The 14,393-nt window shown below is 38.0% G+C and overlaps 1 protein-coding gene across 4 annotated transcripts in view; it reads left to right on the top strand.

Annotated features, from left to right (window-relative positions):
- The first annotated feature begins 3,334 nt into the window (after nucleotides 1-3,334).
- Nucleotides 3,335-14,393, top strand: part of kcnc1a (potassium voltage-gated channel, Shaw-related subfamily, member 1a) — a 37,047-nt gene continuing 25,988 nt past the window's right edge. For all 4 annotated transcript variants that reach the window (XM_060859559.1, XM_060859561.1, XM_060859560.1 and 1 more), the window contains exon 1: nucleotides 3,335-4,679. In XM_060859559.1, the coding sequence (XP_060715542.1) occupies nucleotides 4,110-4,679 (570 nt within the window). In that variant the 5' untranslated portion in view covers nucleotides 3,335-4,109. The remainder of the gene's footprint in view (nucleotides 4,680-14,393) is intronic.

Below are 14,393 nucleotides of genomic sequence, written 5' to 3'. Positions count from 1 at the left end.
CATGCTGGAGGATGTTGCAGGCAGCAGAACGTTCTCCATTGAGTCTCCAGTCTCTGTCACCTCTGTCACATGTGCTCAGTGTGAACCTGCTTTCATCTGTGAAGAGCACATGGTGCCAGTGGCGAATCTACCAGTCTTGGTGTTCTCTGGCAAATGCCAAATGTCCTGCCCGGTGTTGGGCTGTAAGCACAACCCCCACCTGTGGACGTCGGGCCCTCATACCACCCTCATGGAGTCTGTCTCTGAGCAGACACATGCACATTTGTGGCCTGCTGGAGGTAATTTTGCAAGGCTCTGGCAGTGCTCCTCCTATTCCTCCTTGCACAAAGGCAGAGGTAGCGGTCCTGCTGCTGGGTTGTTGCCCTCCTATGGCCTCCTCCACATCTCCTGATGAACTGGCCTGTCTCCTGGTAGCGCCTCCATGCTCTGGACACTACGCTGACAGACACAGCAAACCTTCTTGCCACAGCTCGCATTGATGTGCCATCCTGGATGAGCTACACTACCTGAGCCACTTGTGTGGGTTGTAGACTCCGTCTCATGCTACCACTAGAGTGAAAGCACCGTCAGCATTCAAAAGTGACCAAAACTTCAGCCAGAAAGCATAGGAACTGAGAAGTGGTCTGTTGGGGGAGTCTTGATAATTGGCTATAATTTCCACCTGTTTTCTATTACATTTGCACAATGGCATGTGAAATTGATTGTCAATTAGGGTTGCTTCCTAAGTAGGCAGTTTGATTTCACAGAAGTGTCTTGGAGTTACATTGTGTTGTTTAAGTGTTCCCTTTATTTTTTTGAGCAGTGTGTGTGTGTATATATATGTATGTATGTGTATATATATATATATATATATATATATATATATATATATATATATATATATATATATGTATATATATATATATACATATATATATATATATATATATATATATATATATATATATATATATGTGTGTGTGTGTGTGTGTGTGTGTGTGTGTGTGTGTGTGTGTGTAAACATATGTACAGTGAATAAATATAGCAGTGAAGAGATGTGTGGATATTGTTGAAAAGTACAAGTAAATGGTTCTAATTCTAGGGCATTGAAAAAATGTGCAGACACTGTTGTAAAGGAACTAGAAGTTAGAAGATAAGAGGTTATGGCATTAAATAAGTGTGCAAGCTGAATAAACAAGTCCACTATATCTATATATATATATATATATATATATATATATATATATATATATATATATATATGTGTGTGTGTGTGTATATATATATATATATATATATATATATATATATATATATATATATATATATACTATACAAGACAAGACAAGACAAAACAGACTATACAAAGCAGATGTGATACAATAGACAGTATGAGTATTAAATATGAATACAGAATATATGACTGATTGGTTATGTACATAAAGTGTGAGTGTCCATGGTAGTGCAAATAACAATATTGTGCAGTATTGTGCTTTTGTACAATATGCAGCAACAGTAGTGTGTGTAACATGTACTGGTGATGTGATGACTGACAGTTCTGACTGACTACTTCTAGATATGAAGCAGGGAATATAATTATGGTGAGTTGTTAATCAGGGCGATTGCCTGGGTTTATTGAATGTAGGTTTAATAAAAATATGGAAACCTCAATGTTGGTTTATTGAAAATATGTTTGTCTATTAAATGTCTGAATATTTGCTTTAAATATGTAAATATTTTTAAGTTAAATAAGTTTAAACAGTTTTTAGATCACTACAACTATTACAACAACGTGTAGTTTCTGTACTGCTGCAAGGCGACAAATACAGTGGCAGTGCCATCTAGTGGTCACGGCTATATTATTGTCCGGCCTCAAAACAAATACTGTATAGCACATTCAGCAACACAAAAGAGTGGAGAAATAAGCTGCAGTTTGTTCTTTCTACCACTAGATGTTGTACAGTGCCTTAAAAATGATTCTATGGATGAAATCTGAAATTATGGTCCATTTTACAGTCACTAGCACAATATATATATTTATATTAGAACCTATAAGTATATAAATGGCTAATAATATACATAGTTGTATCAATTGTTAACTAATTTCGTTAACTAATTTAGATTATTGCAAGTACAAAGATAAACAAAAGGAGAAATTGCATGTTTTTTGTTAGGTCGGTTGTCATTGACCAACAGATGTCACTAATTCCTGCAATTCTGACACTGAAAAATGAATATGCTTTATTTATGTTTTTTTGTGTGTGCTATATTCTTCTTCTTCTTCTTCTTCTTCTTCTTCTTCTTCTTCTTCTTCACCATCAACATCATCGTCACTACTTTTATTTTTTATTATTACTTTTACTGTTATTATACAATTGTCTTTCTTACGTCAAGCATATGATCTCAGTGTGTGTGTCATTAGCCTGTGATGATATCAGCCACTGTTTGTCTGTTTTTGTAATTGCCTTGGGAAAGTGCAGAAGCTGGATCAGTTCTTGCTCCTGGACTTAATGACCTTTTGACTGTGGAACCTTAGTGAGCACAATGTAAGCTCAGGAGCTGACAAACCTTGCAAAGAGCCCTGACTAGTAACATCAATATGCATTTACATTTCCACTCTTATCCAGAGCAACTTACATTATCTAATTTATTTTATACAACTGAGCGTTAATAGCCTTGCTCAGGGGCCCAACAGTGAGCCATGGGAAGGAGGCATATGGTAGCCCAACACCTTACCCACTAGGCTACCATATGCCTCCTTCCCATGGCTCATCTTGATGTTTATGTGTCTATTGCTGTTTTGGCAGTGAAGGGGGTCAGAATGGGCTGTCTGATCAGCTACAATGCTTTGTGTTCTGACACCTTTTCTTCAGAGGCAGCATTACGGTTTCAGCAATTTGTGCTACAGTAACTGTTTTGTGGGATTGGACCAGACAGGCTTGCTTCAATCCAGTTTGCATCATGGAGACTAGGGCGGCCATGACCCTGCCACCAGTTAACTGAATGTCCTTCCTTGTACCACTTCTTCTAGGTACTAAACACTGCTTACTGGGAACACCACACAAGACCCAATGTTTTGGAGATGACCCACTTGTATCTACTGTAAGAATCACAATTTGGCCTTTGTAGGTTACTCGGATCCTTACGAATGTCTGTTCATTTGCTGCCTAATATATACCACCTCTTGACAGGTGCCAGTATAGAGAGATAATCAATATCATTCAGGTCACGTTTATGTACACACACCGTTCCCGATTTTCTAAAGCAATTGCGCATGCGCCTTGGCCAACCAAAGTGAACTGATGCTTCTGCCTGTCATTCCTTTTTTCTTTGAGGCGCGCACTGCAGTGACAGAGAAACAGAGAAAAGACACATAGACGGAGCGTAGGTGAAAGACTGATGTGTTCTCATTCTGTTTCGATTCTAACGTAATAAAGAGGATAAATCGCACCCTTGACATATCCAAGACCATTTGATGTCGGATGACATTGCATAGGAACGCGCAAATATGACAGATATGATCCGCATGGATTTGTGCTGAACACAAAACTATAGACATCCCACCAAACCCGAGAAGGAAACCTTTCTACATACTGGGCTAAGAGAGGAGAGAGGAGAGGAGAGAGAGTAGAGGAGAGGAGATATCACCAGAGACTATACACTAGGTGTGAGGAGAGGAAGCGCTTTCTCAGCTTGGAGCTGTCCGTTCAGAATCAAGACATATACAGCGTCGCCTTTTAGTAAATGCCGCCAGTACCACTGTCCTGTGGTTCCACACCTGTATAGGATCTTTCAGTGAAGTGCATTATGATGTTGGAGTGCATGTTTTTTGGAAAATTGGTTCACGTGTTCGTGGGAGCATCTTCTTTTGCACTGAATTTTTTATTTTCGTAATCGCTGTCATATTATATTCGACAAAGCGATTTACCTGAGCTATGCGTAATTGGAGACACATTTTAGAACTGCACGACCAAGACTGACAGCGTGCTTAATATTTTCGGTTCTGTGCAACCTCTCATTATCCGGTTTACCCATAGCGCGCATGTTTCCCCCGGGTCGGTGCGCGTTGCCTCGCCCGAGCTTTAGGATGTAACACCCGACCCTCGCTCGCGACATGCCCGAGCGACGCGATGGTCCAAGGCGACGAGAAAGACCGAGTTGTGATTAACGTCGGGGGGATCCGGCACCAGACCTATCGCAGCACCTTGCGCACTCTGCCGGGGACACGCTTGGCCTGGCTCGCCGAACCCGACGCCCACAGTCACTTCGACTACGACGCTCATGGCGACGAGTTTTTCTTCGACCGACACCCGGGGGTCTTCGCGCACATCCTTAACTACTACCGCACCGGAAAGCTGCACTGCCCGGCGGACGTATGCGGCCCGCTTTATGAGGAGGAGCTCGCCTTCTGGGGCATCGACGAGACGGACGTGGAGCCGTGCTGCTGGATGACCTACCGACAACACCGCGAAGCCGAGGAAGCCCTAGACAGTTTCGGCGGCGGGCCCGTCGACCTGGGCAGCGACGAGGTGGATGGAGACGGTCTGGGTGAACCCGGGGACGGTGACGACGAGTTGGAAATGACCAAGAGGCTCGCGCTCGGGGACACGACCGATGCCAAAACGGCTGGACTGTGGCAACGATGGCAACGTCGCGTCTGGGCGCTCTTCGAGGATCCCTACTCTTCTAAATATGCAAGGGTAAGTTATATGAAGTGTCACAACATGAGCAAAAATTATTACAACTGCAATCATGCACTTCTTTTGAATTGACTTGAAACCTTCCTGTCTTCCTTAAAACTGTAGCGCAGTGTATGAAATCCCTATATTTGACAGGCTATCCACTGGACTTCCTTGATTGAGCCCATTAATGAATATCCAGATTTAGAGTGTAGAGGGTCGCACTTAATATAACATAGGAAAATTACTGTGTAGTGTGATTCATTGCTGAGAAGTTTTCAGTAAACAAGTGTTAATGCCAACTCATTCTTTTTTGCAGATATAAAAATCCCATCAAATAAAATGATGTAAAGCTATTTTTTATAATATTCTTATTTTTTAATTCTCAGTATTGTGCACATATAAATGTTTCGCTCTGCATATGTGCAAAATATTGCTTTTTTAAGAAAGAAGGTGAAAAAACTCTGACCTGGTGGACTAAAAATATCTGGACGCAAGCAGTCCTCCATCTCAGTTTTTTGGTGACAAAGTGCTAGCTTTATGAAGCAGAATCTTAGAATTCAGGTGAGCCATTGATCGAAAGGAAGAAATGGCAAAGAGGAATGTTGTTTCTAAAAGTTCAGGTTCCAGAAAAAAATAGGGTGGTGAAAAATTTGATTTGAAAATAAAAGAAATGAAATATTTATTCTGCTTAGAAAATCTTTAATTTGTTCAGATGTTATTTGCTGTCCTACTAAAAAAACATAATAGTTTAAAGTATGGCATAATTAGCTGGAGAAAACACAATGCTTAGATATTTTTAGAGGCTTACAAAATGCTTACAAAATCTCATGGTTTTGTTTCAACCAGTCAGCTGCACACATATATAATTCTACAAATCAGTGTATACGGTGCAGAGTTCCTAGATTTCGAATCGGGTCTGTTATTGCTTGTGTGGAATAATAGTCTGCACTCACAGCCAGCATTTTCTAGGCCTGGATGCTTTATTTTGGTGCAACTGACTTTGCATAGGTGACTAAGTCTTGTGGAATTAAGCACAAACACCAATATTGCTTACGATGGCCAGGACTTGAGCACTTAAGGACACTAATTATGCTAATTATTAAGAAGGATGAGCAGGGAAATCAGAGTAGTTTGTGCTTGATGTAGAGAATACCTCTGAGCTGCAGTGAGATTAAGGAACAGCTCTTTATTTTGTGATTCTTATTATAATATGTAGATAAAAGTACATGTTCATGTTCAACTGGTTGTTTTCTTTAAAGTTTTATCAAATTATAATGTGTAATCTATACATCAGCTGTGTAATGATTACAGGCATTCAACAAGGGGAAAATGAGCAGTCTGCCTGGGCGTCATGTTGCATTGATCGACAGCTTCCCTCGCCTACAATAAAACTGCTGTGAGACGTGCCGTGAGCTCGCTCTCTGACAAATAATTCTCTATGGGAGTTAGATTAAAGGGAATGCATCACAAGCCAGAGGGTTTTTGATATTCATTTTTCCATGCTGCTTTGAGCTTCGAATCAGGGGGAGCTGATGCATCATTAATGGCACAAACATGCCTCTCATTCCATACAGCAGGACTGAGGGCTGCAATTGAGATTTTTGTTGATACTTGTTTATGTATTTATAGGTGTCTTAGAAGACAGAAAGCAATAAAGCAAGCTATGTTGTTTGATGCTGGTTCTATGTAATGTAAGCAACAGAACAGCGTAAAGTAATACCTCCTCAATATCTCAGTGCACAATAAATAGCAACATACTTTCATGGTCTTACACATAGCGAAGAATGAGCAGAGCCATCATTTGATATTTGCACTGGAAATATAACCTCATCTCATGGGAAATTTGCACGAGTTCAAATGAAAGAGGGCTACATGGTTGGATGTTATGTGATTTAATATTAGGCAAATTCTCTATCAACTAAATTCGCAGGTGTGATATATTGTTAAACATTCATTATGTCATTAATTTTACATGCAAAACATTTCTTTTGTTTGTTAGTACTGGGGTATATTACATTGTTATAAAAACCTGCAATAATGAGCTTTCCTTGCAAGACCATTTGAGCATATATTATGAAGTTTAGATACCGTATATTATATGACTTTATTATTGTTGTGTAATGACTAGTGATTTGAATAACATATGATAAACTGATTAGAAATCATGAAAATCAAAAAAGTCCAAAGAACTATGGATACACCTGGCAAAGTGAGTATGTTTTTAATACAGATTAAAAAAAAAACCTGCACCTATTTAAACTTAACCATTAAAATTACAGAATAAAATTATGATAATTACAGAACCCCTAAAAACTTGTTGGGGGAAGCCAACAAACCTTTCAAGATTGTAAAGCTTGCATTTTATTCTCTGAATCACTACAATTTAACACATACTGTAACAATGAATTCAACAAAGATTTTTGACAGTGTGAGTTTGGTGTGGTATAGTTTAGTGTGTTTGCTGGGTAAAGGACAACATCAATTTTTAATTTCTTTCTAATAATTGGGCTACCACATTGCAATGAAAGCAGAATACTGTACCATTAGTAGATTTTAGCTGACAAAGGTCTAGCACAAGCCACAAAATGTTCCTGCAGACAGCTAATGGAGAATTACAATGCTTTGTTTACCAGCAATTAGGAAACAGATAAGAGGTCAGAAATGCAGTAATGCAGGGTGTTAATAGATGGTAATGGCATGTTGGCTGATGAGTTAGGCGTAGAAAGCATGGTGGGGGGTAATGTGGTGGAGAAAATGAGTCGAAATTTGATAAAGATGATCGATGGAGCTGGAAAAAACCTTTTCATCACAGTTACATTTCAAATATGGATGGGATTAAACTGTGGGAATTTGAGTGGTAAACCAAAACCTGGGAATCTGTCTAGTAAACCACATCAGTAGAACCTTCATATACTGAGAAAATGTTCTTTAAAGTGTTGAAGTTCAGCCTTTCTTTGTAAATTCCATATATGGAAACTGTATTTTCACTGTTTTTTAGTTAAAATGTGAGTCATATGACGCAATGAATTACTATCTTAAAAGTAAACCCTGTAGTCCTGTCTATCTTGTTCTACACACAGAGAAAAAAACTAGAGAGATATGCCATAATGTGCTCATCTAGCTGCTGTTTATGTCGCTGTCCCACAGGCACCTGATATATTCATGTCCTTGGCAGATGAGATGTTGCTTTTTTCCCCTCATGAAAGTCTTGGGAATATGTTGTCATGGCAACAGGTTCAGAGCGCAAATGAAACTGATTAATGCTGCTCTTTCTCACGAGGTGCCAGAGAACGTGACAAACTTCGTCGGCGCTTTCTGTGGCATGTGACAATGTGGTCGCAGCAAGTGAGTCATTTTTACTTCCAGCACATCTCACATCTCACCGAAAGCCGTCAATAAAACGGAAATCCAATCATCAAGATAAAATGCCATCCAGTTGTCATCAAATCTTTGTTAACAGCCTATCTGCATTTCACTGAAATTAACACCTATTAATGATACCTTTTTGCTCTTGATGGCCTAAAATGGGTTAAATCATTGACAGATTTGTATGTATAATGTATAAATGGTACAGAAGTATCAGGCTTCAATTCTAGCCTGTCATAGATTCAGAGAGTGTTCTCTGTTCTGAACTGGATTAGTTGTCATGCACAGTGTGTTTATTTAGTTTTCACAGAAAATGCATTATCATTTTTGAATTGTGAATCACAGTAGAGTTTAGATGACTCATTGTTGATGCTTCAGTATTAATGCTTCCATACTGATTTGGCCTCTTTTTTACTAAAAGCTTTGTTTGATTTATATCATTACGAGCCATTTTAAACAATCTATTGTCCAGATCAACAATCCAATAATTCTTACTATTGATTTAGTCAAACCTCATTCACAGTTCAATTTTGCACACCAGTAAATTACAAATACTCCCCTCATCAATGTTCCATCAATGCTATTCCAGTTTTTGTCTAATCTAATTCTCACATATTGTGCCCTGACCCATTTTGTTTTTGAACTATTACACACAAGTAAGCTTTTCTGTAGAAAAAAAGAGTTTTTTGTTATTTACGTGCTGGTCAATATACAGCACCTGCCTTCTTGTCCATGCGAGAGTAGATTGGCATGTTTCCAAGACACAGCACCTCCCATCTACCATAAGTCGCTCCCTTTGCTTTGAGTTTTTTATGACTGGGTAGATTCATAAAAAAGTGAGATACATCTGCCTGTTTTTCAGAATTTTTTTGTTATGTTCTGATGCATCCTTGTTTTGAAATGCAGTAAGTCTTTTAGAATGGAAGTCTTGTAGAGAGGTTTATTCTTCTCTCACACTTTTTTCAACAACTGACTTCATTAACTCCATTCATATTTCAGTAACAAATATGGAACAGATCACATACACTGTGTTTAAAAGTAACTGTGTAACAGTTTGGGTCACTGTGAATAAATACAGCGTCCTTCTGAGTGATCGTCCTTATTCTCTGATTAAATGTACCAATCATGATGGTAGTGGTCTCTTCCAGGATGACCATCCACAGGGTACAAGGGCAAACTGAATGTTTTAATGAGGATAAAAATATTCTAATTTATTTGGCCTCACAGTCACCAGATATCAACCTAACTGAACACCTAGGGGAAATTTTGGACTGACGGTGCTTTCCATCATCATAATTAAAAGTGAATGGTGCTTAACGCTCCGATACAGTTTCAAAGACTTGCATCTTGCCAAGCCTTTTGGTGGCTTAAACCCTATCAAGACACTTTATGCTATTTTTACCATTAGTTTGTCATCTGTATAAATTATTAGTGATACTGAACTACAATTTATAAAGGTCCAGTTACAAATAAACTAAAAAAGATGGCAGAAATTATCTAAGATAGGAAGCTAGCATGAATGAACAGCTTGTCATTCAATGAAAACCTTTTAATAGTTAGCCATTAACAATTAGCTTATGGCTAAAAATGTAACAATTCGTAGTGTTAATGCTTTATTTCACATAAACATGCTGAAATATTCAAGCATTTACTGGTTTAATTTCCTACATCTTTAGAAGCACTGTGCCTCTATAGATCATGAAGAATGTTTGTCCAACATATTGAATGTTACATTTTTACTATGTTGTGTAATTTTTATAAAAATATAGCTGTTTTTAATACGGTTTTAGACTGTAAAGGTATGACAAAACAGGAATGGCATCCCAACATGGACACAACATACAAAGTTAACAGTCAATCTGTTTTCATATTTCTTATCTTTTTAATTAATAAATTAATTTCTTAGTCTTTCAGTGTTTATTTTTACCCAATATGTTGTTGTAGAGAGAACTGACAACTGCTCCCCCACAGGTAGAGTCTGTTTTTATACCTGTGGAGAGTGACAATTCACGCATTATCACCTATGTCCTCAGTGTATCCTCACTTTCTTGAGCTCTGACCATTTTACTTGTTTCCCTGTGGGGATTAGAGAGTGTGCTCTCAATCACTCACTGAACAGCAGAGTCACTCTCAAAGCAGCCACTGAGCAGATCCAGTAAACAGACCAATTAACAAGCTGAGCTATCTTAAGACATGAAATAGCCAAACTATTAAAAAAACTAACCATCACTCCAGTCGCAGTAACATACATGACATATAAAAACTCCTGCTGAGTTTAAGGATGGACATAGATGATGATATAAAGAGAGAATGTTTAAACCTAAGGCTTATGACATAAATACACTGTTCAGAGAGTTAGGACATGGAACTAAAATGTGAATGGAAGCCAAAACTGAAGGATGCACGGGCAGCCCAGGCTCATCAGATTGCTCTTTGTTGCCATAGCGACTACGGTGGAGGTTGAGAAGATCTGGAGAGGAGGAGACTCATCACTACAGAAATTACAAATAAACCGAATTGAGCAAAGAGCTGATCATAAATGCATAAATGCTGATCAAAAAGAGCTTGCATAGTTTATAGTAAAGTCCAATACAGATTTTGATAGTGATAGAAGAATACAGTATCGCAAATATGTAGATTTTAAACCCCTTAAATCTATTAATTTCACTGTAGTTAAAAAACAAATTGTAGTAATAATAAGCTACAACTTGAAGTGTTCTGATTAAGTCAGAAAGCTAACCTATACTCATATATTTAATATTTTATTATAAAGTACAAGATAAATGACAGTTCTGAATAGAGATTTAAATGTCAATAATTAAAATGTTCTTAATATTGGGGTTTAGCAAAAAAAGAGAATTAGCTTTTTTCCAAAAAGCAAAGAATGAGGAAAAAACTGATTAACACATTTTGTGCCAGAATTCATATTTAATTTAACAAACATTTTTTTCTCCGTTTATCTTGTGACCATCTGCTTGGTTTCCTCGTTTCCATTTTCTTTCTCTTTCTTGCCCTCGTCCTTTTTTTTTCTTCTATGCCTGTTTCACTCTGTGCATGATTATTAAGCTGTCTGCAGTGCCTGGCTTTCTGCTGCTAGTAGGCTCAATTTAGTTCAGTGCAAGCGATCACATGTAGACATTGTTCCTGATTGAAAAAGAAGGTGCAGCTAGAAATAATGGATGACTTAATGCCTTATAACTAAACTGGTCATGTTTTGTAGTTAATGAGATGTATGTGACGGCACAAGACGAAGTTTGAATGGAATATCAGGGATTTTTTTTTACTCCATGAATACTGAACAGAGATCCTCCCTGGAGGGAGCTTGGAGTGATTAGCATTAATTAGAGTGCAGCAGCCTAGGTCCTGTTAATTACTGGAGGAAGATAGCGAGGAGTTGCATTACTCCAGCATGTGATTTCACTCACATTAACTGTTTGCAAGATGCACATACATCACAAGGTTTTACCACATTATCTCTGGTATATGATATATTATATTGGCATACAGACAGAGGAAAATCTAATAGACATAGATGTACATAGATCCATTCTTTTATGAAATTCATGTGTGGATGACTAAAGTTTTGACTGCACATGTACTGTACACATAATAAAACACAAGCACATTCGTTTATTGCAAACAATCCGGCTCTATTCTACAGCCCACTCATAAACTATATTATGCATGCCTGCATGCCTACATAAACCTACACACAATATTTCACTACGTTTTCCCTTTCGCTTTGCCCTTTACTCAAAGCACAGCTAATAATATGCAAAGCCGATCAGACAGACTCCTGTCCGCTTTCCAGAGCGACCCATGTTTCTCCCTAATCATGTCACCTCGCTCCCTCGTTTTCCCCAGTTCTGTCTCAGAGCAGTAAGTGGAGCAGGACATCCCTTTAAAAAGCACCAGAACAGTGCCTCTGGAGAAAAAGCAGCTGTTAATAGCTTTGGCAAAACTCAACTAAGAGGCATGATGTCAGACACCAAAACTGGGGCGTCATAGGGGCCACAATGACTGATTCTGGGCTTTGTTAAAAGGTTATCACCTGGGGACAAGCTTGACTGGATTTAAAGTAGGATAAAAATCTCCATGGAGCAAAGACTTCACAAGATTAAGCTGCTTTCTAGTGTTATGTTTGCATTGCACATGCAAAACACCACCACATACCACATACATGTCACGTACTGATTAAAGGCCATGGGAAAAGTCTTTAGAATTAAAACAATCAGAAGAATAATACTGTACAGTTAAATTCGCCTTACACATTTTGAATTGAAATTTTGATGGAAGTGATGTGCTAAGAAGAGTTTGCAGAATAGAAAAATACATGTTTCTAAGTACAGTACATGCAGAGAGGAATGGAAAAGAGGCTTTCAAATATCGTTCAAATAAACTTTAGTGTGCGATAAATATGCAACATGCACCATTCAGACACTTGACTGGATTTGTTGCTATGTGTGTGTAGTCATGGTAACTCATTTCTGGCCTTATGGTCAAGAGAAAACAAATAAAGTAACATGAAACCAGACTAAATTAGTCACACAGGTGTTAGCAAGTAATTAAATGCAAATATGCTATGTCATGCACAAGTGTTTGTCTTGATCAATGCATGAAGTAAAACCAAAAGGGCGTGGATCAATGCATCTTAATACATGGGTTTAATGTATAATCACAAATAGCTGTTATTTTACATGGCCTGTTAAAAACTCAGTGTTGCTGCATGATTTTTTTTTACCAGCAATTATCTTTACCTCTGAAGGTAAACATGATTTTTCTTGTATTGTTGGTGTGCAAATATTGGATTTGTTCCACAATACATTAGCAGGACTATAGGTACAGTACCAGGTAAAAGTGTTAACAACTGATGACCTTAATTCGAAGGAGATATCAAGGATTCTAGTTATCACCAGCAAATTCTACATGGGGTCCAGTAGTTCCTTTTTGCAATATGAAAGACTATTGAAATAAGTCTTTCATTCATGAACATAACCAGCTATGAGAACATTAAGGTCTGATCTCTGTAGGTTGGGAAAGTTTTTTTTTCCGTGTGTCAAATTCAATGGGAACAGTGCTGTCCCAATTATGTGGTGGCAAAATGTAGTCTGTGGTGTGGAAAAACGTGTGTTCAAAGACTAGCCAATTAGCAGAACTGACTCTCAACTGACTTTAGAGCATCTGAGGAGTACACGTTTTCTAAAGATTTACTCTCCCATTATATTTGATTGTCATGGGATGCTAGACTACCAGATTTTAACTTCTAGGTGAGAGGCATGCAAGGCACATTTTATTTGTTAACATTTGACATAGTGTTTCTTTGGGGGTTTGTCAAATGTGAACCTCATTTCTATGGTAGAATAATTGGTTTAGGTGTCAAGCTCTTACGGCTGTAACGATTAAAGCTTAATTTAACATTGTATCCAATATAAATGCTAGTATTGATGGTATAGTATTATAATTCAGTATAATACTAATGGCTTATACTTATACTAATGAACAGAAATAAAAATGAACTATGACACATTTATGCAACATCAATAAACGTTTTATACTGGTTTTGGCCCTACTTTCATTATATCCAAATTCAGCTTAATTGGATCCAATACACATGTTTTTCTAAGTAAAATAGGCTCACAAAGGGACTTGGTTTGTGCCTTAATTACATTTTGTATTGAAGGGATCTTTGGAAGAGCATCTCCTGTGGTGTTTCCATTTGGGACAGCACGTTGTGGTTTGTCATGTGGCTGTTTGGATCCCTTGATGCTGGTTTGTAGGAGTTGAATATGCAGTGAATAGTAGGGAAACATTCATCTAGGAACATTGCATATAAGAACATGCTGATGTTTGTGTACGTTTGTACAGCTTCCATGATGAAGTGTTGTAATTAAGGATTAGGGTTAGAATTAAGCATAGACATACAATTATTAACTTCCAAATATAGTAATAGAACTGTGTAAGATGATGCACATGCCCCAATATCGGCGGTGGTGGAGGAGGTGAGGGTGGCAGAAAGGTCCCTGCTGATCAACAGTGGGTGTGGAGGTGTTGCACATGGACAAAGCAACTGGTCCACGCAGGTCTATGCCAGACCTCTGGGGCTTTGGGCATGAATGCCAGGATCATGTGATAGTGGTGTCCCTCATTGCCATGGACCTGCCACAGGTCTCATTTAAAATGTTTAGAGAAGTCCCTGTATCTGATCAGATTTTAAACTAATTTATATTTATAGTGGCTGTAGTCTATCAAATGTCGCTTTCAGTTTTGAATATGTATCTATGTATATGCATATTCATTATATACTGTATGCATTATCTACTCAAACTTAAATAATAAATACTGTATTAGAAATTGTGATTTTAAAAT

This window comes from Tachysurus vachellii, chromosome 23 (assembly GCF_030014155.1).
Source record: "Tachysurus vachellii isolate PV-2020 chromosome 23, HZAU_Pvac_v1, whole genome shotgun sequence".
NCBI lineage: Eukaryota > Metazoa > Chordata > Actinopteri > Siluriformes > Bagridae > Tachysurus > Tachysurus vachellii.
Note: the sequence above shows the minus strand (reverse complement) of the source record. Positions and strands in the feature narration are given on the sequence as shown.